The following is a 26848-nucleotide window of genomic DNA, read 5'->3' on the forward strand; positions in this document are numbered from 1 at the left end:
TGGAAAAAAATTAGAAATCATTTATCTGATAAGGGGTTAATATCCAGAATATATGAACTCCTACAACTAAACAACAAAAATAAACAATGAAAAAATGGGTCAAGGGCTTGAATAGACATTCTCCAAAGAAGAGCAAACAAGCTTATGAACAGGTGCTCAACAGCACTAATTATGACGGAAATGCAAATCAAGAGCACAATGAGGTATCACCTTATATCCAACCAGCGTTGACAAGGATGTGAAAAAAATGGAGCCTCTGTGCGCTTTTGGTGGAATGTAAAATGGTGTGGCCACTAGGCAAAACAGTGTCATAATTCCTCAAAAAAAAAAAGTAGAATTATAGTATCCAACAATTCTACTTCTGAGTTGTTGTTTTTGTTCAGTTGCTAAGTTGTGTCTGACTTTTTGTGATCCCAGGGACTGCAGCACACCAGGCTTCCCTATCTTTCACTATATGTCCTGGAGTTTGCTCAAATTCATGTCCATTGAGTTAGTGACATTATACAACCATCTCATCCTCTGCCGCCCCCTTCTCCTTTTGCCTTCAATCTTTCCCAGCACCAGGGTCTTTCCCAATGAGTTGGCTCTTTGCATCATGTGGGCAAAATATTGGAACTTGAGCCTGAACTTCAGCATCAGTCCTTCCAATGAGTATTCAGGGTGGATTTCCTTTAGGATTGACTGGTTTGATCTCCTTGCTGTCCAGGGGACTCTCAAGAGTCTTCTCCAGCACCACAGTCCAAAAGCATCAATTCTTTGGCACGCAGATTTCTTTACAGTCCAACTTCTGGGTTATATACCGCTTTGGGGTATATGTAAAAAAGCACTGAAGTCAGGGTCTCAAAGAGGTATTTGTATATCGATGTCCATAGCAGCGTTATTCACAATAGCCAAGAGGTGGAAGCAACCGAAGTGTCCATCAATAGATGAGTGGATAAACAGCATGTGATATATATACACACAAAGGAGTATTTTTTTACACAAAGGAATGTTATTCAGCCTTAAATGGAAGGAAATTTTGACACATGCCACAACATGGATCAACCTTGAGGACATTACGCTGAGTGAAATAAGCTGGTTACAGAAGGACCAATACTGTATGACCCCGCTTACTTGACGTACCTATTAATACAATAGGCAGTTCACAGAGACAGAAAGTAGAACGGCAGTTGCCAGCAGCTGTAGGAGACAGAATGAGTAGTGGTCATTTAGAGTACAACGTTTCAGTTTTGGAAGATAAAAAGGGTTCTAGAGATCGGTTAGCTAATAATGTGAATGTTTTTAATGCCACTGAACTAAATAATTAAACATAGTTAAGATGGGGAACTTCCCTGATGGTGCGTGGCTAAGACCTCACACTCCCAATGCAGGGGACTCGGGGTCAGTCCCTGTTCAGGGAACTTGATCCCACATGCTGCAACTAGGACCTGCTGCAGCCAAATAAATACTTTTTTAAAGAATCTAGTGCATAGATGTGATCAAAATTCAATGAAGGGGAAAAATTCATATGGGGAAAAAAGAGGGGAAATGGTAAAGATGGTACCTTTTGTTATCTGGATTTTACCATGATTTTTAAATTTTTTTTAAGAAATAAAGCAAACAGAGGAGGGAGAAAGAGAGACAGACAGACAGCATGAACCTTGGGATCCAAACTTAGCTGCACCTGAGAATCATTTGGAAATTTTTAAATACAGCACAGTCTCATTTTAATGCAAATTTGCAGTAACAAAATACAGGTATGACTAATGTTTCATTTATGCATAAAATTTCAAATAATGTGACTCCCTTGAGATTTTAACAGTTAAATAAGAATCACAGTTTCAACTCGGAGGGAACTATAAATGCCAGGTGGCAGTGTTAACATGAGCTGCAAACAGAAACACAGTGCTACTGTGGGAAGTGCATCAAGAAATATACATTTTGCCTTATGGAATGCTGTCAGAAATGTCACTCTCATTAAACTGCACCATTCTCGACTGAATCCTAGGCCCCTCGAGGAACGGTATGATTGGATATGTTTAGAGACGAATCCAGTTCAGTTCAGTTCAGTTACTCAGTCGTGTCCAACTCTTTGCAACCCCATGAATTGCAGCACACCAGGCCTCCCTGTCCCATCACCATCTCCCGGAGTTCACTCAGACTCACATCCATCGAGTCCGTGATTCCATCCAGCCATCTCATCCTCTGTCGTCCCTTTCTCCTCCTGCCCCCAATCCCTCCCAGCATCAGAGTCTTTTCCAATGAGTCAGCTCTTCACATGAGGTGGCCAAAGTACTGGAATTTCAGCTTTAGCCTCATTCCTTCCAAAGAAATCCCAGGGCTGATCTCCTTCAGAATGGACTGGTTGGATCTCCTTGCAGTCCAAGGGACTCTCAAGAGTCTTCTCCAACACCACAGTTCAAGAGCATCAACTCTTTGGTGCTCAGCCTTCTTCACAGTCCAACTCTCACATCCGTACATGACCACAGGAAACACCATAGCCTTGACTAGACGGACCTTAGATGAATCCAAGCAATTTGTATTTTGAAAAGCTCCCTGAGATTTCTAAGACTGATGGTGTGTGCATCAGTGCTTGAAAACCAGTGGAGTGGGTTGCCGTTTCCTTCTCCAGGGAATCTTCCCGACCCAGGAATCAAACCCAGGTCACCCACATTGTAGACAGATGCTTTACCGTCTGAGCTACCAGGGAAGTCCCCAGAAAGGAATAAACACATTCATTCTGTTAGAAAAAAAATTATTTACACATATTATGGGCTAAGTTCTAGGGATATAAAATGAAGCAGAAATATAATGACCACATGGACCTTGCATTCTAGTGAAGAAGTCAGGTGATTAAATAAGCAGTTACAATAAAGGATCCTACACCTATGATGAGGCTTCCAGGTCATTGGAAGCATACGTGAGGCACTTCTTTGAAGAGGATGTATGAGCTGATACCCAGTGATTGGAAAGAAACCACCTAAAGAAGGAGGAAGAGTATTTTGAGGGAATAGAGAATCCAATGAGACCCAGAGCAGAATAAAGAGCATCGAAGCCAAGTGACCGAAACGTGTTCAAAGTGGCTTAAATTCCGAGTAGCGAAGGAGAAGTGATGGGTAAAGCTCTGGGATGGGCAGAGGCCAGTTCAGGATGGACCTGGTAAGCCTGTGGGGAGCTTGGCCCTCATCCTAAACGAAAGTGAGGGAAAAGAAGGATCTCTCTCTGATTGTAGCATGGAGTATGGAATGGGTTGAATTGGAGGAGAGGCAACTGTGAAGGGAAGCTCCCAGCAGCCGTGGTCCAGTTGAGAAGGAACAGAGGCAAGTGTGGTCACAACGATAAGAAACTTAGGAGAAATAAACCTTGGTGAGGAATTAGATGTGAAAGGGGAGAAGGAGATGGTAAGAGCGACTCCCAAGTGTCTAGCAACTGTGGTACCTGTTGGCCTTCCCTGGTGGCTCAGAGGATAAAGCGTCTGCCTGCAATACAGGAGACCCAGGTTCGATCCCTGGGTTGGGAAGATCCCCTGGAGAAGGAAATGGCAACCCATTCCAGTATTCTTGCCTGGAGAATCCCATGGGCAGAGAATCCCATGGACAGAGGAGCCTGGCGGGCTACAGTACCCAGGATGGCAAAGAGTCAGACATGACCGAGCGACTTCACTTTCTTTCATGTTCACTTTCTTTATGGTGATTATACAGTGGAAGTGACAAACAGATTCAAGGGATTAGATCTGATAAGAGTACCTGAAGAACTAGGGACAGAGGTTCATGACATTGTACAGGAGGCAGTAATCAAGACCATCCCCCAAAAAAGGAAATGCAAAAAGGCAAAATGGTTGTCTGAGAAGGCCTTACAAATAGCTGAGAAAAGAAGAGAAGTGAAAGACGCAGGAGAAAAGAAAAGATAAGCCCATTTGAATGCAAAGTTCCAAAGAATAGCAAGGAGAGATAACAAAGCCTTCCTCAGCAATCAATGCAAAGAAATAAATGAAAACAATACAATGGAAAAGTCTAGTGATCTCTTCAAGAAACTTAGAGATACCAAGGGAACATTTCGTGCAAAGATGAGCTCAATAAAGGACAGAAATGGTATGGACCTGACAGAAGCAGAAGATATTAAGAAGAGGTGGCAAGAATACACAGAAGAGCTGTACAAAAAAGATCTTTATGACCTAGCTAACCATGATGGTGTGCTCACTTACCTAGAGCCAGACGTCCTGGAATGGGAAGTCAAGTGGGCCTTAGGAAGCATCACTATGAACAAACCTAGTGGAGGTGATGGAATTCCAGTTGAGCTATTTCAAATCCTGAAAGATGATGCTGTGAAAGTGCTGCACTCAATATGCCAGCAAATTTGGAAAACTCAGCAGTGGCCACAGGACTGGACAAGGTCAGTTTTCATTCCAATCCCAAAGAAAGGCAATGCCAAAGAATGTTAAAACTACCGTACAATTACACTCATCTCACAAGCTAGCAAAGTAATGCTCAAAATTTTCCAAGCTAGGCTTTAACAGTATGTGAACAGAGAACTTCCAGATGTTCAAGCTGGATTTAGAAAAGGCAGAGGAAGAAGAGATCAAATTGCCAACCAGAAAAACATCTACTTTTGCTTTATTGACTACACCAAAGCTTTTGACTATGTGGATCATAATAAACTGTGGAAAAATTTTAAAGATATGGGAATACCAGACCACCTGACCTGCCTCCTGAGAAATCTGTATGCAGGTCAAGAAGCAACAGTTAGAATTGAACATAGGACAACAGATGGGTTCCAAACCAAGAAAGGAGTACATCAAGGCTGTATATTGTCACCCTGCTTATTTAACTTCTATGCAGAGTACATCATGTGAAATGCTGGACTGGATGAAGCAAAAGCTGGATTCAAGATTGCCAGGAGAAATATCAATAACCTCAGATATGCAGATGACACCATCCTTATGGCAGAAAGCGAAGAAGAACTAAAGAGCCTCATGATGAAAGTGAAAGTGGAGAGTGAAAAAGTTGACTTAAAACTCAACATTCAGAAAACTAACATCATGGCATCCAGTCCCATCACTTTATGGCAAATAGGTGGGGAAACAGTGGAAACAGTGACAGACTTTATTTTTGGGGGATCCAAAATCACTGCAGATGGTGACTGCAGCCAGGAAATTAAAAGACGCTTACTCCTTGGGAGAAAAGCTCTGGCCAACCTAAACAGCACATTAAAAAGCAGAGACATTACTTTACCAACAATGGTCTGTCTAGTCAAAGCTATGGTTTTTCCAGTAGTCATGTATGGATGTGAGAGTTGGACTATAAAGAAAACAGAGCACCGAAGAATTGATGCTTTTGAACTGTGGTGTTAAAGAAGACTCTTGAGAGTCCCTTGGACTTGAAGAAGATCCAAGCAGTCCATCCTAAAGGAAATCAGTCCTGAATATTCACTGGAAGGACTGATGCTGAAGCTGAAACTCCAATACTTGGGCCACCTGATGCGAAGCACCAACTCATTTGAAAAGACCCCGATTTGGGGAAAGATTGAAGGGTGAAGAAGAAGGGGATAACAAGGATGAGATGGTTGGATGGCATCACCGGTGTGATGGACATGAGTTTGAGCAAGCTCCGGGAGTTGGTGATGGACAGGGAGGCCTAGCATGCTGCAGTCCTTGGGGTTGCAAAGAGTCGGACATGACTAAGCGACTGAACTGAACTGACTATGGTGATTGAGAATTGTGGGGAAAGATGGGCATTCATTAGGAAAGGCTGAATATTCAGTTTCTGGTGTCCAGAATGCAGATGGTACCAGACTGGAGAAGTTTCTCCACTAGACAGTGACTGGCTGGCCTTTGAAACCTTGATTGTAGATGAGATTGCCTCAGTCATTGTTTGCAGGGTAATAAGAGAGTGGACTAGAAGAGAACCCTGGAAGATACCAAGGATGCCTTGGGAGGGTCTGGATAGGTGGGAGGAAGCCCAGAGGAGTGTGCTGAGTTGGAAGTCAAAAAGGGTGTTTCAGGGAGGAACAGTCAGTGATGGTTTCCAAAAGTAAGATCCAGACCTGAAAGTGCCTATTGGATTTAACAACAGAAAGTCGCTGGTAACTGATCTAGGGGTTTGGGTGAGTGGTGGGAGCAGACATTGAATCAGGGTGAGCTGAGGGTGAGAGGTGGTCATGGGGGACGTGAGTGCCAGGACTCTTCCAAAAGCTTGGCTCTGAAAGGGGGCTGGAGAGAGGAAAAGGGGTTGATGAGATGCTTGCTCTTGCTTTGGGTGGGGGCGAGCATTTTGTTAGCATTAAGCTTGGTGAGGCTTAGACATGTTTAATGGTGATGGAAAGGATCCAGAAGAGAAAGGGGGTCTTTGGGAGTGTTCACTGAGGAGTGAGCCCAGGCTGCAGTTCAGTCAAACTTGAACTGGAGAGCATCACTTAATCTGTCTGAGTTACAGCATCTGTTTTTAAAAAGAAAAAAAAAAACACTTTATTTCTTTAAATATAAAGGGACAGAGAGGCCTGGCGTGCTGCAGTCCATGGGGCCGCAGAGTCGAGCATGACTTAGCGACGGAACAACAACAAAAACGTCATTGTGTCAGTTTAAGAGTTCCATGCCATCCCATCCTCATGTCATGTCTGTGCAGTGGGCTGGCTCCACCGCACACCCTGAGGCTGAGCTGGTCAGGCCCAGCTGGCCTTCACCTCCCCTGCTCCAGGCCCCAGCCCACCAGAGTCATGTCAGCAATGCCTGGAGTAGCATCTCCTTCTCCTGGGGTGTGAGACAGGTAGGGAACTGGCTGGTGCAGAAAATGAAGACATCCCCCTTCTTGATGGGGTTCTCTGGCAACACCATCCCCTTACCTGGCACCTTCTTGTAGTCCTTGGGGTGGACAGTGTTACTGGTGGGGATGTTGAGCAGAGAGTCATCTAGGGTCTTCCCCTCCATGGAGTAGCGGGTCAGAGCCTTGCTCAAGGAGATGGACATCACAAAGAAGAGGCTGCCGTTCTCCCTGCGGAAGCAAGGGTGCAGTTTCTCCTTTATGATGAAGATGATGTCAGCTGAGATGATGTTGGGATTCTGGTCCCCTTCCTTCTCAAAGGTGATATGTGTGCCCTGCCTTCAACCAGGCTTTACGTCATCCGTGAGGATCTCGTCCCTGATGGTAAAGGAGTACCCATCCTCATTCAGCACGCTTTTAGGAGCTCTAAATTTTCTGAGTTCAGTCAAAGAATAGGGTAGGTTTTCTCTCTATCTATTGTTTTCAAACTGCACCCCTCAAAGCCACCTCAGGGCACTCATCGTGCCAGCTTCAGCCACAGCAACCTCTCATGTGTTTTTAAACAGTTTTTAGTTTTTAGCAACTTAATACTGATACAACTTGGAAAAGCAAAATAACAGTAAAAGAAGCATCGTAAAAATAGCAACTCCTGCTCCACACCTGCTCACTCTCAGTCACGCCCAGTTCTTATGGATATTTATGACAGTTAGATGCACTGATTTCTGTTAGACCCCATCCCCTCTTCACCTGAGTCTGTTCTCTCGTAATGCTATCCCAGTTTTTGGCTAATTATAAGTGGACAAATTTAACTCATCGACTGTCTCCTTTTACCAGGAACTCCCGTTTCTCCTGCCAGCAGTATTTGCCTCTTTTTGTTGCCTTTGCCTTGATTTCCATTAATGCTTGCTATTTTCTGAAAATGTTCCACCACCTCAAAAACCTGTCAGCGTGTTCCCTGTACTGATTTAATGAGGAGCCTCCCCTCCCAGGGCCTCTGTGGCTCCCTGGTCTGCCACCCCAGGACCAGTGCCCAGTCCTGCCTGTGTTGAAGCCTGTGCCCGGCTGCCGTCTTCCTCTTGCTTGGTTTACACCCTGGTTTTAATGTAACCCATCCTCCTGTAGCTTGCGAGACTGTGTTTCGAGCACTGCCTAACTGAGGATATGTCTATTTCACTCTCATATTTGATGGATGGATGGTTGGCTGATTTTAGAACTCTGACTTGAAAAATATTTTCCTTGAAAAATTGTTAAGGCCACTATTGCCTGGCTTCTGTTTTTATTGTTGAGATGTCTGATGCTATTATGATTTTCTATCCTTTAGCCCCAGGGCTTCCCTGATGGCTCAGTTGGTAAAGAATCCTCCTTTAATGCAGGAGACCCCGGTTCAATTCCTGGGTTGAGAAGTTCCTCTAGAGAAGGGATAGGCTACCCACTCCAGTCTTCTTGGGCTTCCCTTGTGGCTCAGCTGGTAAAGAATTCACCTTCAATGTGGGAGACCTGGGTTCGATCCCTGGGTTGGGAAGATCTCCTGGAGAAGGGAATAGCTACCCACTCCAGTATTCTGGAATGCTGTATTAGTTTCAGGCATATGGGCTTCCCAGGAGGCACAGTGGTAAAGAATCCAGCTCCCAGTGCAGGAGACACAAGAGACTCTGGTTCTATCCCTAGGTCTGGAAGATCCCCTTGAGAAGGAAATGGCAACCCACTCCAGTATTCTTGCCTAGAATATTCCATGGACAGAGGGGCCTGGTGGGCTACAGTCCATGGGGTCTCAAAGAGTCAGACACGACTGAGCAACTAAGCGCATCCTTTGGCCAGTTTTATTTTTCTAGGGAGCCTGAAGTCTTATCTTTATCCCTTTTTTGCCACGAGTATATGCCTTATCATGGTTTTTCATTCATTTTGCTTGGTGCTTGATCAGCCTTTTCATTATGAAGACTCACATCCTATAGTTCCAAAACACTTTCCTGAATTATTTATTTTGTAATTTCCTCCATTTCATTTTTTCCATTTTCTCTTTCTAATGTTCTTTTCAGTTCAATATTAGACCTTCTAGCTTGACCTTCTCATTTTATCTTTTTTTTTCTTTGTTCTTCTCTCTCACTCTCTCCCCCTCCTTGAGATTAATCAACTTTATATTCTAACTCTTCTGTTAATTTTTTAAATGTGGCTACTCTATATTTAATTTGAAAAATTACTGCCATTTTTATAACCATTTATTATTGTGTCGTGGATGCAATTCTTCTCTCCTCTCTCTAAGGATGTTACCGCCTCCCTAACCCAACCTGTATAAATCCTAACTATCCTTCAGTTTTGTTGTTGTTGTTATTCAGTTGCTAAGTCATGTCCAGCTCTTTGCAACTCCCTGGACTATAGCCTTCCAGGCTCTTCTATGCATGGGATTTCCCAGGAAAGAATACTGGAGTGGGAAATCCTTATCCAGGGGATCTCCCCAGCCCAGGGATCAAACCTACATCTCCTGCTTGGTAGGCAGATTCATGATCACTGAACCACCTGGAATGCCAACTATCCTTCAAGGTTCAACTCAAAACCTTATCTTTTATTAGACCTTCTCCAATCAGTCCAACTCTCGCCACTAGATAGGAATTTTATAGCATTATTATATTCCACACTACTTAATAGGTAATTTTATTTAAACTTGCATTACTTCCTTTTGAGGAATCAGTCTTATCTCCCCAATTTTGCCATAATCTTTCAAAAAGAGGGACTATTTACTTGTTTTGCATCAGCTACAGTGCCTTGTCTAGAGTTGTGACTATAACAAGTGATAAACAGGTGCTCATTGATTTGAACGAAATGATAAGCCATGCTTATCCCACCAGACCAGCCTATCCCAGTGAGAGTTCTTTAAAGGGCCCCAAGAACATAAGTATTTTTAAAATTATGTAAGTGTAGAACTTACAGATTTTTATAGCTTTCCCTGTCTTTCACGGTGTTTCAGTTCAGTCGCTCAGTCATGTCCGACTCTTTGCGACCGCATGGACTGTAGCACGCCAGGCCTCCCTTCCATCACCAACTCCCGGAGTTCACACAAACTCATGTCCATTGAGTCAGTGATGCCATCCAGCCATCTCATCCTCTGTCATCCCCTTCTCCTCCCACCTTCAGTCTTTCCCAGCATCAGGGTCTTTTCCAATGAGTCAGCTCTTCACATCAGATGGCCAAAATACTGGAGTTTCAGCTTTAACATCAGTCCTTCCAATGAATACCCAGGACTGATCTCCTTTAGAATGGACTGGTTGGATCTCTGTGCAGTCCCAGGGACTCTCAAGAGTCTTCTCCAACACCACAGTTCAAAAGCATCAATTCTTCTGCACTCAGCTTTCTTTATAGTCCAACTCTCATATCCATACCTGACCACTGGAAAAACCACAGCCTTGACTAGACAGACCTTTGTTGACAAAGTAATGTCTCTGCTTTTTAATATGCTGTCTAGGTTGGTCATAACTTTCCTTCCAAGGAGTAAGCATCTTTTAATTTCATGGCTGCAGTCACCATCTGCAGTGATTTTGGAGCCCAAAAAAATGAAGTCAGCCACTGTTTCCCCATCTATTTGCCATGAAGTGATGGGACCAGATGCCATGATCTTAGTTTTCTGAATGTTGTTTCAGCTACACCTAATTCAGCAGTGATATTTTAGTGAATTCCTTTTATTAAGTGTTCCCTGAAGCTCTCAACATAAATTTCGTAGGAAAAGCACAACTTTCTTTTCTCAGTCATATTTCATTGATTTAGGAAATATTTAATTGAATTATGCACTTGAAACAACCAAGAACAATGGACACAAGCAGGGTTGGATGCAAACACATTGAAATCTTTCCCAACATGATTCAGGGTGGTAGGACCTGAAGGGCTTGGGTGTTCTAGGGAGTAACTTGCCAGCTTCAGGCCTTTGTCCTGCCAGGAATGAATGGTGTTAGACTGTCGTGTCAGCCAAGCGGAAGCAGTCAAGAGAGTGTCTACTATCCTCTCTTCTTGGTGTACCAAGGAGAGGTCTTTGGCAGAAATGGATTTGTGCTCATCATCTGTCTTGGGTCCCTTTCCTATCAAGGGTGTATGTGGGTCATATACCCAAGCCAGCTGACATGGCTTAGTACATAGTCTGAAAACAACTCAGGTTTACTGACTCAGGGACCAATCATCTTAGGCTCATTAGAACCAAAATCTACCCACCTGATCTGTAATCCCCCGACCATGAATCCTCAGAGGGCCAACAGAGCTCTGCTGGGCCTAGAAATCATGCCTTTTCCATCTCTGGGATGTAGTCGCACTCTGAGTGTGTGCTTAGTCATGTCTGACTCTTTGCAACTCCATTGACTATAGCCCAGAAGTCTTCTCTGTCCTTGGGATATTTCTGGCAAGAATACTGGAGTGTGTTGCTCTTTCCTACTCCAGGGAATCTTCCCAACCCAGGGATCGAACCGGCATCTCTTGCACCTCCGGCGCTAGCAGGCAGATTCTTTACCAGTGCGCCATCTGGGCCTTCTCTCCTCCCTACTTCTGATCGGCAACCTGCACTGCTCGTTACCCGGCCATACTTGCTCCCCACCTGCCACTGAGACAGACACTGCACTTCGGATGAGCTGAACATCGGTTCTCAACGAGGAGATGTCTGAGTTGTCTTTGTATGGCCCTTTCCACAACATGAATCATTTTTTATAACAGTCAAGGGAAACTTGGAAATCCTCCTTGTGTTGCATTCCCTTTGGAAGGCTAACCTCTAAGTTTAATTTCAAGGTGTGTGTGCTCAGTTGCGTCCACTTCTTTGCAACCCCACGGACTGTATCTTGCCAGGCTCCTCTGTCCATAGAATTTCCAGGCAAGAATATTGGGATGGGTTGCCATTTCCTCTTCCAGGGGATCTTCCTGACCCAGGGATCGAACCAGCAGCTCTTGCATCTCCTGTGTTAGGAGGCAGATTCTTTACCAGTGTGCCACCTGGGAAGCCCACTGATATTAATGACATTAAATACTTGTCTTTCCTACTGATCATACTCAAGGGACTGATATCACTGTTTTGTGAGCCTTCATGATCACAAACATGAAGGAAGCTGCCCCTGGTCACCATCCCCGAAGAAAGGAGGTGGTTGTTCAATCACTCAGTCATGTCCAACTCTATGCACTCCCATGCCTACCTCACACCAGGCTTCCCTGTCCTTCACTGTCTCCTGGAGTTTGCTCATATTCATGTCCACTGAGTTGGTGATGCTCTCTAACCCATCTCATCCTCTGCCGCCCTCTTCTCCTTTTGCCTTCAGTCTTTCTCACATCAGAGTCTTTTTCAGTGACTCAACTCTTTGCATCAGGTGGCCAAAGTACTGGAGCTTCAGCTTCAGCATCAATCCTTCCAATGAATCTTCAGGGCTGATCTCCTTTAGAATTGACTGGTTTATCTCCTTGCAGTGCAAGGGACCCTCAAGAGTCTTCTCCAGCACCTCAGTTCAAAAGCATCAATTCTTCGGTGCTCAGCCTCCTTCATGGCCCAACACTCACATTGGTTCAAGACTACTGGAAAACCCATAGTTTTGATTATATAGATCTTTGTCAGCAGAGTGATGTCTTTGCTTTTTGTCATAGCTTTCCTTTCAGGAAACAAAGGTCTTTTAATTTCATGGCTGCAGTCACCGTCTGCAGTGATTTTGGAGCCCAAGAAAATAAAATCTGTCACTGATTCCACTTTTTCCCCTTTTATTTTTCATGAAGTGATGGGACTGGATGCCGTGATCTTAGTGTTTTGAATGTTGAGTTTTAAGTCAACTTCTTCACTCTCTTTCACTCTTATCAAGAGGCTCTTTAGTTCCTGTTCACTTTCTGCCATAAGGGTGGTGTCATCTGCCTATCTGAAGTGTTTGATATTTCTGCCAGCAATCTTGATTCCAACTTGTGCTTTATCCAGTCCAGCATTTCACATAATGTACTCTGCATATAAGTTAAATAAATAGGGTGACAATATGGGAGAAATCTCAATAACCTCAGATATGCAGATGACACCACCCTTATGGCAGAAAGTGAAGAGGAACTAAAAAGCCTCTTGATGAAAGTGAAAGGGGAGAGTGAAAAATTTGGCTTAAAGTTCAACATTCAGAAAACTAAGATCATAGCATCTGGTCCCATCACTTCATGGCAAATAGATGGGGAAACAGTGGAAACAGTGTCAGACTTTATTTTGGGGGGCTCCAAAATCACTGCAGATGGTGATTGCAGCCATGAAATTAAAAGACGCCTACTCCTTGGAAGGAAAGTTATGGCCAACCTAGACAGCATATTAAAAAGCAAAGACATTACTTTGTCAACAAAGGTCCATCTAGTCAAGGCTATGGTTTTTCCAGTGGTCATGTATGAATGTGAGAGTTGGACTGTGAAGAAAGCTGAGTGCCAAAGAATTGATGCTTTTGAACTGTGGTGTTGGAGAAGACTCTTGAGAGTCCCTTGGACTGCAAGGAGATCCAACCAGTCCATCCTAAAGGAGATCAGTCCTGGGTATTCATTGAAAGGACTGATGCTGAAGCTGAAACTCTAACACTTTGGCCACCTCATGTGAAGAGTTGACTTTGGAAAAGACACTGATGCTGGGAGGGATTAGGGGCAGGAGGAGAAGGGGACGACAGAGGATGAGATGGCTGGATGGCATCACCGACTCGATGGACATGAGTTTGTGTGAACTCCGGGAGTTGGTGATGGACAGGGAGGCCTGGCGTGCTGTGATTCATGGGGTCACAAAGAGTCGGACACAACTGAGTGACTGAACTGAACTGATACAGCCTTGACGTACTCCTTTCCCAATTTGGAACCAGTCTGTTGTTCCATGTCTGGTTCTAACTGTTGCTTCTTGACCTGCATACACATTTCTCAAGAGACAGGTAAGGTGGTCTGGTATTCCCATCTCTTTAAAAATTTTCCACAGTTTATTATGATCCATACAGTCAAAGGCTTTAGCATAATGAATGAAGCAGATGTTTTCCTGAAATTCCCTTGCTTTCTCTGTAATCCAATGGATGTTGGCAATTTGATCTCTGGTTTCTCTGCCTTTTCTAAACCCAGCTTGTTCATCTGGAAGTTCTCTTTTCACATTCTGCTGAAGGCTAGCTTGAAGGATTTTGAGCATAACCTTACTAGCATGTGAAATGAGCACAATTGTCCTTTAATTTGAGCATTCTTTGTCACTGCCTGTCTTTGGAATTGGAATGAAAACTGACTTTTCCAGTCCTGTGGTCACTGCTAAGTTTTCCAAATTTGCTGGCATATTGAGTGCAGCACTTTAACGCATCACCTTTTAGGATTTGAAATAGCTCAGCTGGAATTACCATCACCTCCACTGGCTTTGTCTGTAGTGATGTTTCCTAAGGCCCACTTGACTTTGAACTCCAGAATGTCTGGCTGGCTCTAGGTGAGTGACCACACCATCATAGTTCTCTGGGTTATTAAGATCTTTTTTGTATAGTTCTGTGTATTCCTGCCATCTCTTCTTAACCTCTTCTGCCTCTGTTAAGTCCTTACCATTTCTGCTCTGTATCGTACCCATTCTTGCATGGAATATTCCTTTGGTATCTCTAATTTTCTTGAAGAGATCTCTAGTCTTTCCCATTCTGTTGTTTTCTTCTATTTCTTTGCATTGTTCATTGAAGAAGGCCTTCTTATCTTTCCTTGCTCTTCTCTGGAGAGAAGGAAGACTCCTTTGCAAATAGGGGCTGGAGAAAAGTGCATGAAAAGTGCAGCTGAACTATTGTATGAAAATTAAAGGGCAAACAGAAATATCAAGTCAGTTAGATGAAAGTTCCGTTTATAGAAAGCCAAAATGGAGTCAATTCAATTGAATCAGTTTCTTGGTAAATTTAGTGATTTGACTGTTTTTCCTGTTGCTGGTTTAGAAGCAGCATAGAGTTCAGCAAACAGCGATGAGTTTTCCGTTTCTTCTATGGATGTAGTGAACAAAGGCAAGTTGCATTTTAGATTGATGGAAAGAACAATCAAATTAAATTTGCAATTGCAGCCAATCCCCTTTGACTTGTTTTCATTGCTCTCCTTGATTGTGGCATTTTCATGTTATTAATAGGTGGCTTGGGCTGCGGCTGTTCTCCACCTTGGTGTATTTGACTTGTTCTAGTTCCATCTTTTTTCCCCTGCTCACTTGCTGGTGTCTGGGCCACACTGGGCCCTGCTGTGAGCTTGGGCTGTGACGGCTATGGCAGCATGTCCTCTCACGTCCCTCTCCTTGGCTGGCTCATCCAGCCCAGCAGAACGATGCTTTCCGCTCCTGGGCAGGGCAGCGGGCAGCTGTCTGCAGAGCCAGCCACTTAGTCCTCTGTTCACAGCCTCTGCCCCCCCGCCTCCTCCCCTCCATCCTCTTCTGCCTGAGCAAGGTTGACTTTCTTTTTCTCAAGCAGTTTTTCAAATACAAGTGATCCTTCCCCTAGATTCTGGAAAGGTGATGTTGGAAGACGTTTGTCTGCAGGTGTTTCTTCAGCTCCTTCTCTCTTAAGCCGCTGAGCTCTTGGATCTGCTGATCCTTCTTGTGATCACCTCTCAGATGACGTGGGGACAGGACCTTCCACATGTGAAATGACCAGCTGAAAAGGCCCTCATGGAGAAAATGTACAGTGAACACCACTGATTAAAATAGTCAAAATGTATTAGATGTGCCCAAGAAATGAATGCCACTGCCTGATCCCAGAGACAACTTCATTTGGAGGCAAATTTTTAAAAAATATGTTTTGGGGGTTCTCTTTGAGTGTCCAGGCCCCTGAGAAGAAAGGCCTAGAGACTTCCTGGTCTAGAGACTGCCTTCTTTTACTAACCAAGTAGCAGAATCCCTTAGGTGGTCACCGTGGAACTGGGGCTTCTTTAGATCAAATGGTCCCACCATGACCTTCTCCAAAACCAACCATTCCATACCCAACACGGACCAAAGGAATAATCCACAGTGGCCAATCCCTGTGCTGAGAGCCTCGTGCAGTGCTTTCTTCAGTGGACTAGATTGAAGGGCTTTGGTAGAAAGACGTTGCTAAAATATAATAAAAAATGAAAGGACTCCACCCCTTCCTGCATCTGCTAAAAACAAACAAACAGAAACAAACTGGGTAGAGGGGGATAAAAATGATCTGTCTCAACCCAAGAAGATAATAACACTGCCTCTCTTTCCTTGTTTTAGGGAGTGCTGTCGATTTTTTGGAGACAATGGCTTGACTTTGAAGGTGTTTTTTACCAAGGCAGCACCCTTTGGTGTTCTTTGGACTCTCACAAACTACCTGTACTTACATGCAATAAAGAAAATAAACACTACGGATGTCTCCGTATTGTTCTGCTGCAACAAAGCTTTTGTGTTCTTGCTCTCATGGATCGTTCTCAGGGACAGGTTCATGGGAGTGAGGGTAAGTTCCTTATTCTCTGTCTTCCTCCCTCACTCAGTCATGCCAGCCAAAACCTGCCCATCGGCTTGCTTAACTCCATGTGCTGGACCGTTCAGCCTAAGCTGCTAACCACTCTCCTTCTGATTTGCAGCAGAAAAGGAGCCCAGCCAAGGGCCAGGCTCTTGGGGTGCTTTGCAAACCTTCTTGCTTGAGAACCATTCCAGACAAGCGTTCATTAAAGCACCTTTCATTTCAAGCATTTCAACAAGCATTCCCTAAAGTGTGTGCCAGTTGGGGTCCCCCCTTAGGGAAGGGGTGATGTATTCAGCCTGCCTCTCACAGTCCCTGCAGCCCAGAGCCCTCAGCTAACACTGCCATAACACTGGTATCTAAAACTAAATGTCCTCATCCACGTGGACATGCCCTCTTGGTGGGCCATTTATATGGACAGTGTATTCAATGCCTGAGTGGGCCAGACACACTTAGAAAGTGAAAGTCGCTTAGCCATGTCCAGCTCTTTGTGTCCCCTTGGACTGTAGCCCCCCAGGCTCCTCTGTCCATGGGGATTCTCCAGGCAAGGATACTGGAATGGGTTGCCATGCCTTTCTCCAGGGGATCTTCCCAACCCAGGGATCGAACCCAGGTCTCCTGCATTGCAGGTGGATTCTTTACCAGCTGAGCCACCAGGGAAGCCCAGTTCAAATTCTGAACACACTTAAGATCCACTAAAGCTCAGTTCAAATTTTGGAGGGGCAGTTTCACTTGCTTCAACCCCAGAGGAAGGGAGAATGAAATGATACCCCCTGAATTACCTCTTGTTGTCACCTCTGAGACTGAGTAAATTCCCTTAAAATAGAGTCAAACTTAGCTAGTCATATTTTAGAACAATTATGTGAAATATGATAAATGCAGTATGAAACATGAGCCTACAGATAGAGGAGTCCACCCAGGATGTAAGGAACAGATGACATTTAGCCTTGGAAAATGGCAACCCACTCCAGTATTCTTGTCTGGACAATTCCATGGATAGAGGAGCCTGGCAGGCTACAGTCCATGGGGTTGCAGTCAGACAGGACTAAGGAACTGAGCAGGCAGGCCTTGGGACAGAATCCTGTTGCCTTCTGCTTGTCGCCCTCTGGTGGCCAGAAGCTACCACTGCCGCACTATCACTTTGTCGCAAACAGAGACAGAAAGGATTTGAGCAGGCTAGATCTCTGCTAGTCAGAATGCATCGCTTACTCCTTCCTGCACCCTCAGAACATATAGGAAGGCCAGGAAGCTGAGTCTTTTTGGACAGCAGTCCCATTAGAGGGAACCCCGCTGGCACCCAGCAAAGGGGCAGATTCCAGGCTCTCTACTTGTGTCCTTGGCTCACTGTCCTGGGAACAATGACATCACCTTCAGGGTGGCTTCACGCCCACCTTGTTACTCAAACAGCAGTGGGGACGTGAGTCAACTGCTGAGTTGTATTTTTAGCTTGCAGTAGGGGGAAAATTTGTTTTGAGGCTTCGTGTTAATTTTGGAATAAGAACTCAGCTCACTGTGCTACCACCCAGAAAAGCTTTGAGCAAATAAACTATAGAATACATCTCCACAAGAGGTACAGCCAGCAGCAATCTGTCCAACAGCCTGCCTGACTGGATACTGAAGGCTCAGATGTGCTGAGGCCCATGGTGGCTTTCTTTTGAGGCCAAGAGCCAAGAAAAATGCCTGGCGGAGCACTCTCGGGGCATGGCTCTGAAAGTCCAAGGCAGATTCTGGATGGGAACATTACTGGGGAAAGATGCTGCAAGGTTCATTGTGCATCGTGCGGAAGAAAACGTTTTTGAGGGTAAGAGAAGGAGGTGTGAAAATGCTGACTCACAGAGAGCAGAGTGACACACCCAGATCTCTCTCCCATTGCCATGCAAGACCCCCTCACGTCCCTGAGCCGTGATTCGGCCCTGCCATCCTGGGCACTGGCTTGGTCTGCACTGACCACTGCACACGGAGCAGATTTTCATACCGAGGCCTTCGGCACGAGGCCAGCACTAAAATAAAGGTCCAGGAGCCGGTGTTGGGGATGGAATTTACCAACCTGTAAAGCACCATGCAGTTCTAAGTCTCTCTGATAATCGTCACCCCTCCTAGAAGTGACGTGTCCTCTAAGATCGTCCCACTCCAAGTCAAGGTGGGGCACCCTCTTCTTATCGTCAGAAGTTCAGAGAGCTTGAAAAAAATATGGAAGGTGCCAGCAGCTGGGCAGAGTGACAGGGGTCACCCTGGGGAAACAGATGGAGATCTGAGCCCAGGATGAGGCCTAACACACACGCTTCTCTGAGACTTCTCTTGGACTGCTAGTTTAGCTGACCACCACCTGCTGGGTCATCGCCAGAGACTGAAGGGGACTGACACTCATTTCCATCCTGATGGCTGAGCACACTGGCCTGAGAGTCACCCAGACACAGAGAACAGATGTTTGTGGAGCAGGCCACATAGAGGGCCTGCATTATTAAGGCCATGACTGAGATCACAAGAGTTTGTGGTTCCTGGAAAACAGCAGCAGGTCTGCGTCAGGTGGACAGACCAGGAAGAGCAAATGTTTATCTTCAAATGCTGGGGAGGTTGTGGCCACACATGGCGTCAGAGGCTAGTGTTTGAGAGGAGCCCAATCTGGCCCCCATGTCACCCCCTGACTCTGCTTTTCACATGTGTCCTGGCTTTCCAGGCTCGGGGGTCATAACGCAACAAGGAGGTGGTAAATCCCAGAGTTGAGGGACAAGGGTTTGGGTCCACTCTCATAAGCTGTTGTATGTTACTTAATGTCTCTGAGCCTTAATGACCTCATTTTAAAATACAGTTGTTGGCGACTTCCTTGGCAGTCTGGTGGTTAAGACTCCACCCTTCCAACGCAGGGGGTACAAGTTCAATCCCTGGTCAGGGTACTAGGAACCCACATGCATGGGGTGAGGCCAAAAAATAAAATAGAACGTTAGGACTCATCTTATAGAATAGTTGTAAGAATAAAATAAAGTGATGCATGCCTGACACATGAAACCCCATAAATGTTATCTTCTCTCACTGTTGTTATTCTTCTTATTCCTTCTCAAGTAGAGGAGTCTGATGGACCAGCCCACTTCTTTGCGTGATAGTGTCAGAGGCAGACAGACACTTAGGAAGGCAGCTGGGGGCAGCAAAAGCAGCGGGAGAATGAGAGCAAGTAGAATTCTGGAGGAGAGATGGCCCCTCCTAAGCCAGAGGCCACCCAGCTGTGGTCAGCAGCTGGATAAAGGCCATGCCACCCCCAGTCCGCATCTCAGAGGGGAGGGTAGATGGCATTCTCAGCTGTTCAGAACCACCCACTCCAGCTAGAGCGTCAAACCAGGAGGAGTGGAGAAGCAGCAAGGAGGGCAGCTAAGGGATCATCCAAGTGGCCTCAAACCCCAGCAGCATGGTCCTGGGGAGCCTGGGCCTTTTTCAAGAGCAAGTCCTGCCTCAGTCTGACCCCAGCTGATGTTTTCCATAATTCACCCCCTTGCAGCCTTTGGTTCAGTGCCAGCCCTGAACGGTAACCCCTAGTGCTGACCTCGACTCCACCTTCTGTTGGGGAGGCTGTCCCCCACCACCCGAGCACAGCTGGGGAAGGGCACAGGGCACACAGAGTGTGGGGGAGCGTGGGGTGGGGGGCTTAGGGCCCAGATGCCTTTCCAGCCTCTGAAACAAGCGGGGTGAGCTAGAGGGTCTGCTAATTCCTCCAGACTCTCTTGGCATCGGTGAGGGCAGTGCAGGACTTGGGAGGGAAAGGGCTGAGGGAAATATCCGTAAAAATTAGCCTGTCCTTTCCCTTTTTTAAACTTCTCCAAACTGTACAAATCTAAAACCCATCACAAACGAGGCTCTGCTTGGCAGAGGGCACGCAGCCCATCACATTTCTAGCGGGAGTGGGAAGCAGTACTGGTCTGAGAGGCTTGCAGCCTCCTGCCTCGTGCCTTCCGTGGTGCCCCTTTCCTCTCGGCCTGACGTCTGATGGGGAGCAGTGTGCCCGTGGGGGGTACAGGTGCATCAGGGAGCTGCTGGAGCCCTGAATCCAGAGCCCTGGGGTGGGGCAGGCTATAACCACACAGGCAAGACCATCATCCAGAGGTTAAACGGTAACATGCTGGCCTCGGGGTCTCCCACGTCCATGCTTCTTCCTCTTCGGCTCATTTTTCCCAGAGTAGAGATGGCGGTTCCCCTCCTCTTGGTCTCAAAGCCACTGTCAGCCATTTGTCTGGATCCCCAAGTCTTTGTTCAGTGTGACACACTGGGGATGCAACAGGAGAGGGTGAGAAAGCAGGGGTGAGGGGAAGTAGGGATATCCATTTCATTCCATCCTGATACAGCATTCTCCCCCGGGAGGCTGGGATCTAGAAAATGAGGACTATGTGAAACCACAGAACACGCAGGACCAGCCTTACTGGAGAGTTCCTCTTACAACAGGAAACGGGCTGGGAAACATTTCCACATGTAAACCAAAAGCCAGATATTTCAGAGTATAAAGTGTGAACTCCACACTTATTTTTTTTAAAGAGATCTGGCATCGTCAAAGGAATTTCAGGCTTGGGGAAGGATGCTCAGGTCTTCCTCTGAGATCCGTAGTGTATGTTTCAACTCTGCTCTGCTTTCAGGGATATCAGACGCAAGGAAAACCACCAGCTTCCCCTCTGGCATGGAGGTCAGAGCCCAGGTTCAGGGTCAGGAGTCCCAGGGAGCTGCCGATGCCCAGACAGTATGCCCTGGAATCGAGTCGCTTAAACCTGTGACTCATGGAGAGGACCTCCAAGAGGAGAGGCTCTGGATGTGAGCAGCTGGGGGGTGAGCACTGTCCGCAGTGCCATCTGCCAGAATGAGCTCGCTGGTCTGGACTTGGCAAATGTTGACCGGGAAGCCAGTGGCCACCCACGCTCTCTATTTCTTGCCCCTCCCCTCAGCTCTTCTGCACAGCACAGCTCAGATGGAAGCTTTTAGCTCTTTATGATTTGATCAATAGAGAAAGGAGAATGAGGAGGTCCGAAATCTGCCCTCTAGATCTTCAGAGAAGAATAACCCTGGTTCCCCTTCACTTCCTTAAATTTCATCTTTATGTTTGGAAAGACTCAGGTGCCTTTGGAGATGTGCCATGTCACCTGGAGTGGAGCTGTGTTCTTCCCCGCCCACCCCATTTCCTTCGTTTTCTAGTTGGTTCTCTGTTTACCCAGCTGCCTAGCCAGGTCCAGCTGCCCCGTGCTGCATTTTTGTACTGTGCAGGCCCTCTGGAGCAAAGCCTGCCCTGCCTGCTTTTCACTTATCCCCGTTCTCCTGGGGGGAAGGTCCCTTACTCTTCCTGTTCCTCTTCTTCTTTCTCAATGAAGAGCCGTACACAGTACATGTAGTGTTTGAATGTAAAACATACGCATTACGTGATGATGAGTGATAAAAAGTGAAGCAGGAAACCTGAAAGAGCTGGTAGACAGAGCAGGGCTGGTACTTCTCCAAGAAAGGATGACCACCTGCCCTCTCAGGGGCTCCTGTGTGAGGGTGCGTGTGTCTTTACACTGCCTGGGGAATGCACTACAGCTCAAACTGCTGAGCCCTGACACAGTGCCTTTCACCAACCTAAACACAACATGGTTCAACCCTACACGAAACCTCACTTCAGATATCCGAGTAGAAATGGCAATGACTTCAGAGGTGAATCCTACTTTCTGTTTATATATAGAAACACTGACTTTGCACTTAAACCTGAAATGTGTATCCCAGCTCTATGACTTTCAGCAAGTTACTGAGATTAAGTGCCCATGTCTATAAAATGAAATAAACTGAAATATCTACCTAGTCTGAGGATTAAATGAGAAAGTACACAGAAAACACTTATCCCCTGATCACTCAGTACATGTTAGCCACCCGATATTTTTGCAGAGAGCACAGGTCATTTGACCAGTCTGTAAGAGAGAGAGAACTCCAGTAAATCCAGTTGTCAGAACTTGCTCCGCCCACGTTTGTCCTGCCTCCAGCAGCCCCTCCCACTTGCCGCCCAGCGACCTTCATGTCGCTCCAGGACCACCTCCGGTTAGAACCGGTACTTAGCCAGCGCTAAAGCATTCCTCCCTTAGGAAGTGTTATCCCAAGTAAGTTTCTCTCCTGCGCAGTCTGACGATTTGACTTTGCACAACAGGAATGTGGAAAGATTCAGCCTGAGGGGTTTGGAGAACAGCGCTGGGGGCGGGGCGGGGGCGGGAGCGGGAGGCGGGGCGGGGGAGGGGCGGCTGGAGTGGGGGGCCCTCCAGTAGCTGGGGAAAGGGACTGCAGGGCCAGGGTTAGGGCACCGTATGTAGCCCTGATGGGCCAGTGACGCATGCCCGTCCAGAAGGTTCTACTGCTGGTGTATAAGAGAGGGCCACGATCCGTGGTCGTGGTCACTGTGTTGAGATGTGAAATACATAAAAGCAGGACCCTGAGAGGCACCTCCGGAGAGTTGGGAAGGAACTAAGAGGGGGTCGTGAACCGGCCATAGTCATGACCGAAGAACCTGTCGTTGCGACTGTGACCACCCCCTCCGGCGGGCCTCCCCCGACATGACGCCGAGTCACGCCTCTGCCCCTTGCCGTGAACCATTTCCGGGCCTTGGGTCACGCCGGGCTTTGCCGAGGGCCCCCTTCCGAGCAGGGACAAACATTGAGACAGGAGAGCAGCCTTTGCGTGGTCTCCGAAGGACTGAAAGGGGGCCCCGCCGCCCTCCACGGCACCCTCGCAGACACGCCTACCCCTATCGGCACGTGGGGGCCCCTCCGATTCCCCGCCGCTGCTCTGACCGCAGTGTCTTCCTTCCGCCCAGATCGTGGCCGCCATCCTCGCCATCGCTGGGATCGTGATGATGACCTACGCGGATGGCTTCCACAGCCACTCCGTCATCGGCATAGCCCTGGTGGTGGGCTCGGCATCCATGTCCGCCCTCTACAAGGTAGGCGCGGGGAGCGGGCCCTCTGGGCTCTCCGGGCCTAGCCGGCTCGGTGCTCCGAGGGCGCCTTGGATGGAGCTGGTGCTCGGAGACGAGCGCCGGGCACAGCGAGCCTGACGCTGCCGGGGACGTGCAGCAGCTCTTGGCTCTGGCTTTCCAGACCTTTCCATCGATGGCCATACATTTGCAGCATTGGGGATAAAAGGGGTGGAAGGATAGGTGGATCGACTGAATCCAGTGAGTGACTTCCTTGTTTGGCCCGACAAGGGAGAATTGGGCTTCCCGGGTGATGCTAGTAATAAAGAACCAGCCTGCCAGTGCAGGAGAGATGAGAGATGTGGGTTGGATCCCTGGGTGGGGAAGATCCCCTGGAGGAGGGGGTAGCAACCCACTCCAGTATTCTTGCCTTATCCCATGGACAGAGGAGCTTGGTGGGCTACATTCCATGGGGTCACAAAAAGTCTGACAGGTCTGAGGAGACTTAGCACCCCTGCACAGAGAATGATCAGGGGCCCTAACTGCCTGCTTCTGTGTTTGGTCAGATAATTTCCCATCAGATTGGAAATGAAAATTGGAATATCTCCTGCAGCTTTGAAGTCTTTTATCACATGGTTTTTGAGGCCACCAGGACTCAACATGAATCCATGTGCGTTTCAAGTATTGCTTTAGACTGAATAAATAAAAGCATGATTACTATCATATGGAATTATAAAATATTTTTGACAAAATGCTGGGAACCATTGGAGGTGTGTGTGTGTGCCAACTGAATGTCTCGAAAAGACAGTTATTTCCCCCACACTTATCTCTCACCCTCTCTGCTCCATCACACTTCTCAACTGCTCTCCCGCTTTGCCTCCCCTTCTCTTCGGATCCTTAGTCAAGAATGCAAATATTTTCTGGTCTCCATGTTGGGAAACTGACCTGGAAGATTCAATGAAAAGTTACATTTTAGCTTTGAGTCTTAACGGCCCTTTGTGGATCCAGATAGTCAGACAGAGAAAATAAACGACTGTAGAAAGTTCTAAGAAAAGGAACTTTTCCAGCATGGGGAGGAACACATTTATGCGTTTGTAAAATGAACTGACTATACCTTTTTTTTTTTTGGCCTTGGCCTGAGGCTTGTGATATCTTAGTTCCCTGACCAGGGATCGAACTTGTACCCCCCCTGCATTGGAAGCTCGGAGTCTTAACCACTGGACCACCAGGGAAATCCCAACTGTACCTTCTTATCCTTCATCAGCTCCCTGCCCTTTGCCCTCAGAGAAACACAGCCCATGAGGAATACATCTCACCCAGAGGATGTGATAATCTAGCCCCATTCGTGACTCCAGAGCCACTGCCCAATACTTAAATACTCTGCTCTCTTCAATGAGCTGCATGCTAATGGGAAGCAGAGTGGATAGATACTCCACCACGAATACAAATATTCTGATTTAGACTTACGTTTCCAACTCCTCCACTGGCTGATCTTTATCCAGACAGGCTGGTGGGCAGAAGGGTAAAAGGACTTGACTTCATTTCCCTTTGCATGCTTCCTGCCCAGAAATGTCCAGAGATACCCCAAAGAGGTGTGAAATGACTGCAAGAGGAAGAAGGAGGAGCAGAGCAGAGGCTGACACTGGACCGTCAGCTCTGTAACTGTGAACAATGTAGTAAGCTTGGAGGCTGGACAGGGCCTGCTTCCCCTGGGAGCTCAGCTTCCCGCCTTCTCCAGCCACCTTTGTCCCTTTCCTGGCTTTTCATGCATCTGAGATGTGTACACACAGGGGCAAGAAATCCATCGGCAGTGTTCCACTGAAACCCCATGCCATGTCTGGAATGTGGGTGGTGGACTGGAGCAGAGGTAAGCTGTGAGTGTTGTAAACCTCTCCATTTGGTTTATAGGAAATGTCTTTGTAGCCAGGATGTGATAGTCCCTTTTTGCGGGGTGGGGCAGTGGTTTTCAAACTGTTCAGGGATGAATGTTAGAGATTTCCGAAAGGAAAGTGTAATTGTGGCTTGCGTCAATCAAGTCTGACTCTTTGCAACCCTATGGACTGTAGCCCTCCAGGCTCCTCTGTCCATGGGATTCTCCAGGCATGAATACTGGAGTGGGTTGCCATGCCCTCCTCCTGGGGATCTTCCCGGCCTGGGGATCAAATCCGGGTCTCTTAGGTCTCCTGTTCGGCAGGCGGGTTCTTTACCACTAGCACCACTTGGAAGCCCATGCAATCATGGCAGATACTTCTAATTTAAGTGGCTTTCTCATCTTCAATGCCATGAGGCTGCGATATGGTGTCATATATACAACACAGAGGATTCAAGCGTGGTGTGAAAACCCATGATTCCTGAAAATGCTGTGTACCTGAGGAGTAACCCTCCATCGCCACATTACTGAGCATGGAGGAACCCTACTGCCCTTCGCTGAAGGCCACGTGAGGTGGAATTTGCCATCACATGGCTGTCGGCCCCGTGGTCCAGCCCCAGCTTACCAAGCGCACTCGCTTCTCCGTGGCAAGTTGGAGTCCAAGGCGAACTGTCAACCCTCCTCCTCTGCTCTCTCTGGCAGGTCCTGTTCAAGCTCCTCCTGGGCAGTGCTAAGTTTGGAGAAGCCGCCTTATTTCTTTCCATTCTGGGTGTGTTTAACATCCTCTTCATCACCTGTATTCCTGTCATCCTCTACTTTACCAAAGTGGAATACTGGAGCTCTTTTGATGACATTCCATGGGGAAACCTTTGTGGATTTTCAGTCCTCTTATTGAGTAAGTGGCGACTACCCTGCCAGAATCCCCAGAAAGCAGGGACTGACAGTGGGATCCGGAAACCCATGCCCTGAAGGAGAAAACCAAGCCTAGTATTAGCCCTAAGTTCTCCATGGTTTTCTAGGTCATTGTGTCGCACAAAGGAAGCCTTTGTGATGATGACACTAGCTCTAATTCCAGGACTACGGTCTGCTGCTCTGAACAGTGATCTAGTGCCCAAGGGTAATAATAGTACATTACTTCTAGGGCTGACATGTCCAACTCTTTGCGACCCCATGGACTGCAGCACGCCAGGCTTCCCTGTCCTTCACTATCTCCCCGAGTTTGTGCAAACTCATGTCCATTGAGCCAGTGATGCCATCCAACCATCTCATCCTCTGTCACCCCCCTCTTCTCCTGCCTTCCATCCTTCCCAGAATCAGGGTCTTTTCCAATGAGTTGGTTCTCCACATCTGGTGGCCAAAGTATTGGCTTCAGCTTCAGCATCAGTCCTTCCATTGAATATAGGGCTGGTTAGAAATTGGTAGATTAATACTATAATAGGGAAGAAACTTTTGTATTCTATTACAAGTTTATCACTAAAAGGATGATGCCTACAAGCTTAAATTATACATAATGCTCCCCAAGTAATGTGCATTAAGCGAAAATACCTTTGTGTAGCTCACAGGAAATAACCTGACTAGACCCGCTTGTGAATGACTGTAGAGAGGAAGAAATTAACACATCCTCTCTGGAGACTGATGGGAACCAGGAAGTGTTTGACTCTACTCTCTCCCCTTTTAGTATAAAAGGAGCCTGAATTCTAACCCAGATTGGATGGTTCTTTGGGACGTGAACTCACTATCTTCTCAGTTTGGCAGCTTTATGAATAAAGTTGTTATTCCTTCCTCCAGAAACTGACCTTTCAATTATTGGCCTGTCGTGCAGCAAGCAGTACAAGCTTAGAGTTGGTTAACGATCCACACAGAGCTCTTAGAACACTGCCTGATGGTGTTCAGTAAACATTATCACTATTAGTGCCATCATCAGCATTGCTTCATTATCATCACC

At 46.8% G+C, this 26848-nt stretch overlaps 1 protein-coding gene across 2 annotated transcripts in view; it reads left to right on the forward strand.

Moving 5' to 3' along the window:
- SLC35F3 (solute carrier family 35 member F3) overlaps window positions 1-26848 on the forward strand; it is a 408781-nt gene that overhangs the window by 375004 nt on the left and 6929 nt on the right. For both annotated transcript variants that reach the window (XM_069572528.1, XM_069572529.1), the window contains 3 exons: window positions 15904-16123; window positions 22935-23060; window positions 25606-25798. In XM_069572528.1, the coding sequence (XP_069428629.1) occupies window positions 15904-16123; window positions 22935-23060; window positions 25606-25798 (539 nt within the window). The remainder of the gene's footprint in view (window positions 1-15903; window positions 16124-22934; window positions 23061-25605; window positions 25799-26848) is intronic.

The sequence above is a fragment of the Ovis canadensis genome, chromosome 25 (genome assembly GCF_042477335.2).
Source record: "Ovis canadensis isolate MfBH-ARS-UI-01 breed Bighorn chromosome 25, ARS-UI_OviCan_v2, whole genome shotgun sequence".
Classification (NCBI taxonomy): Eukaryota; Metazoa; Chordata; class Mammalia; order Artiodactyla; family Bovidae; genus Ovis; species Ovis canadensis.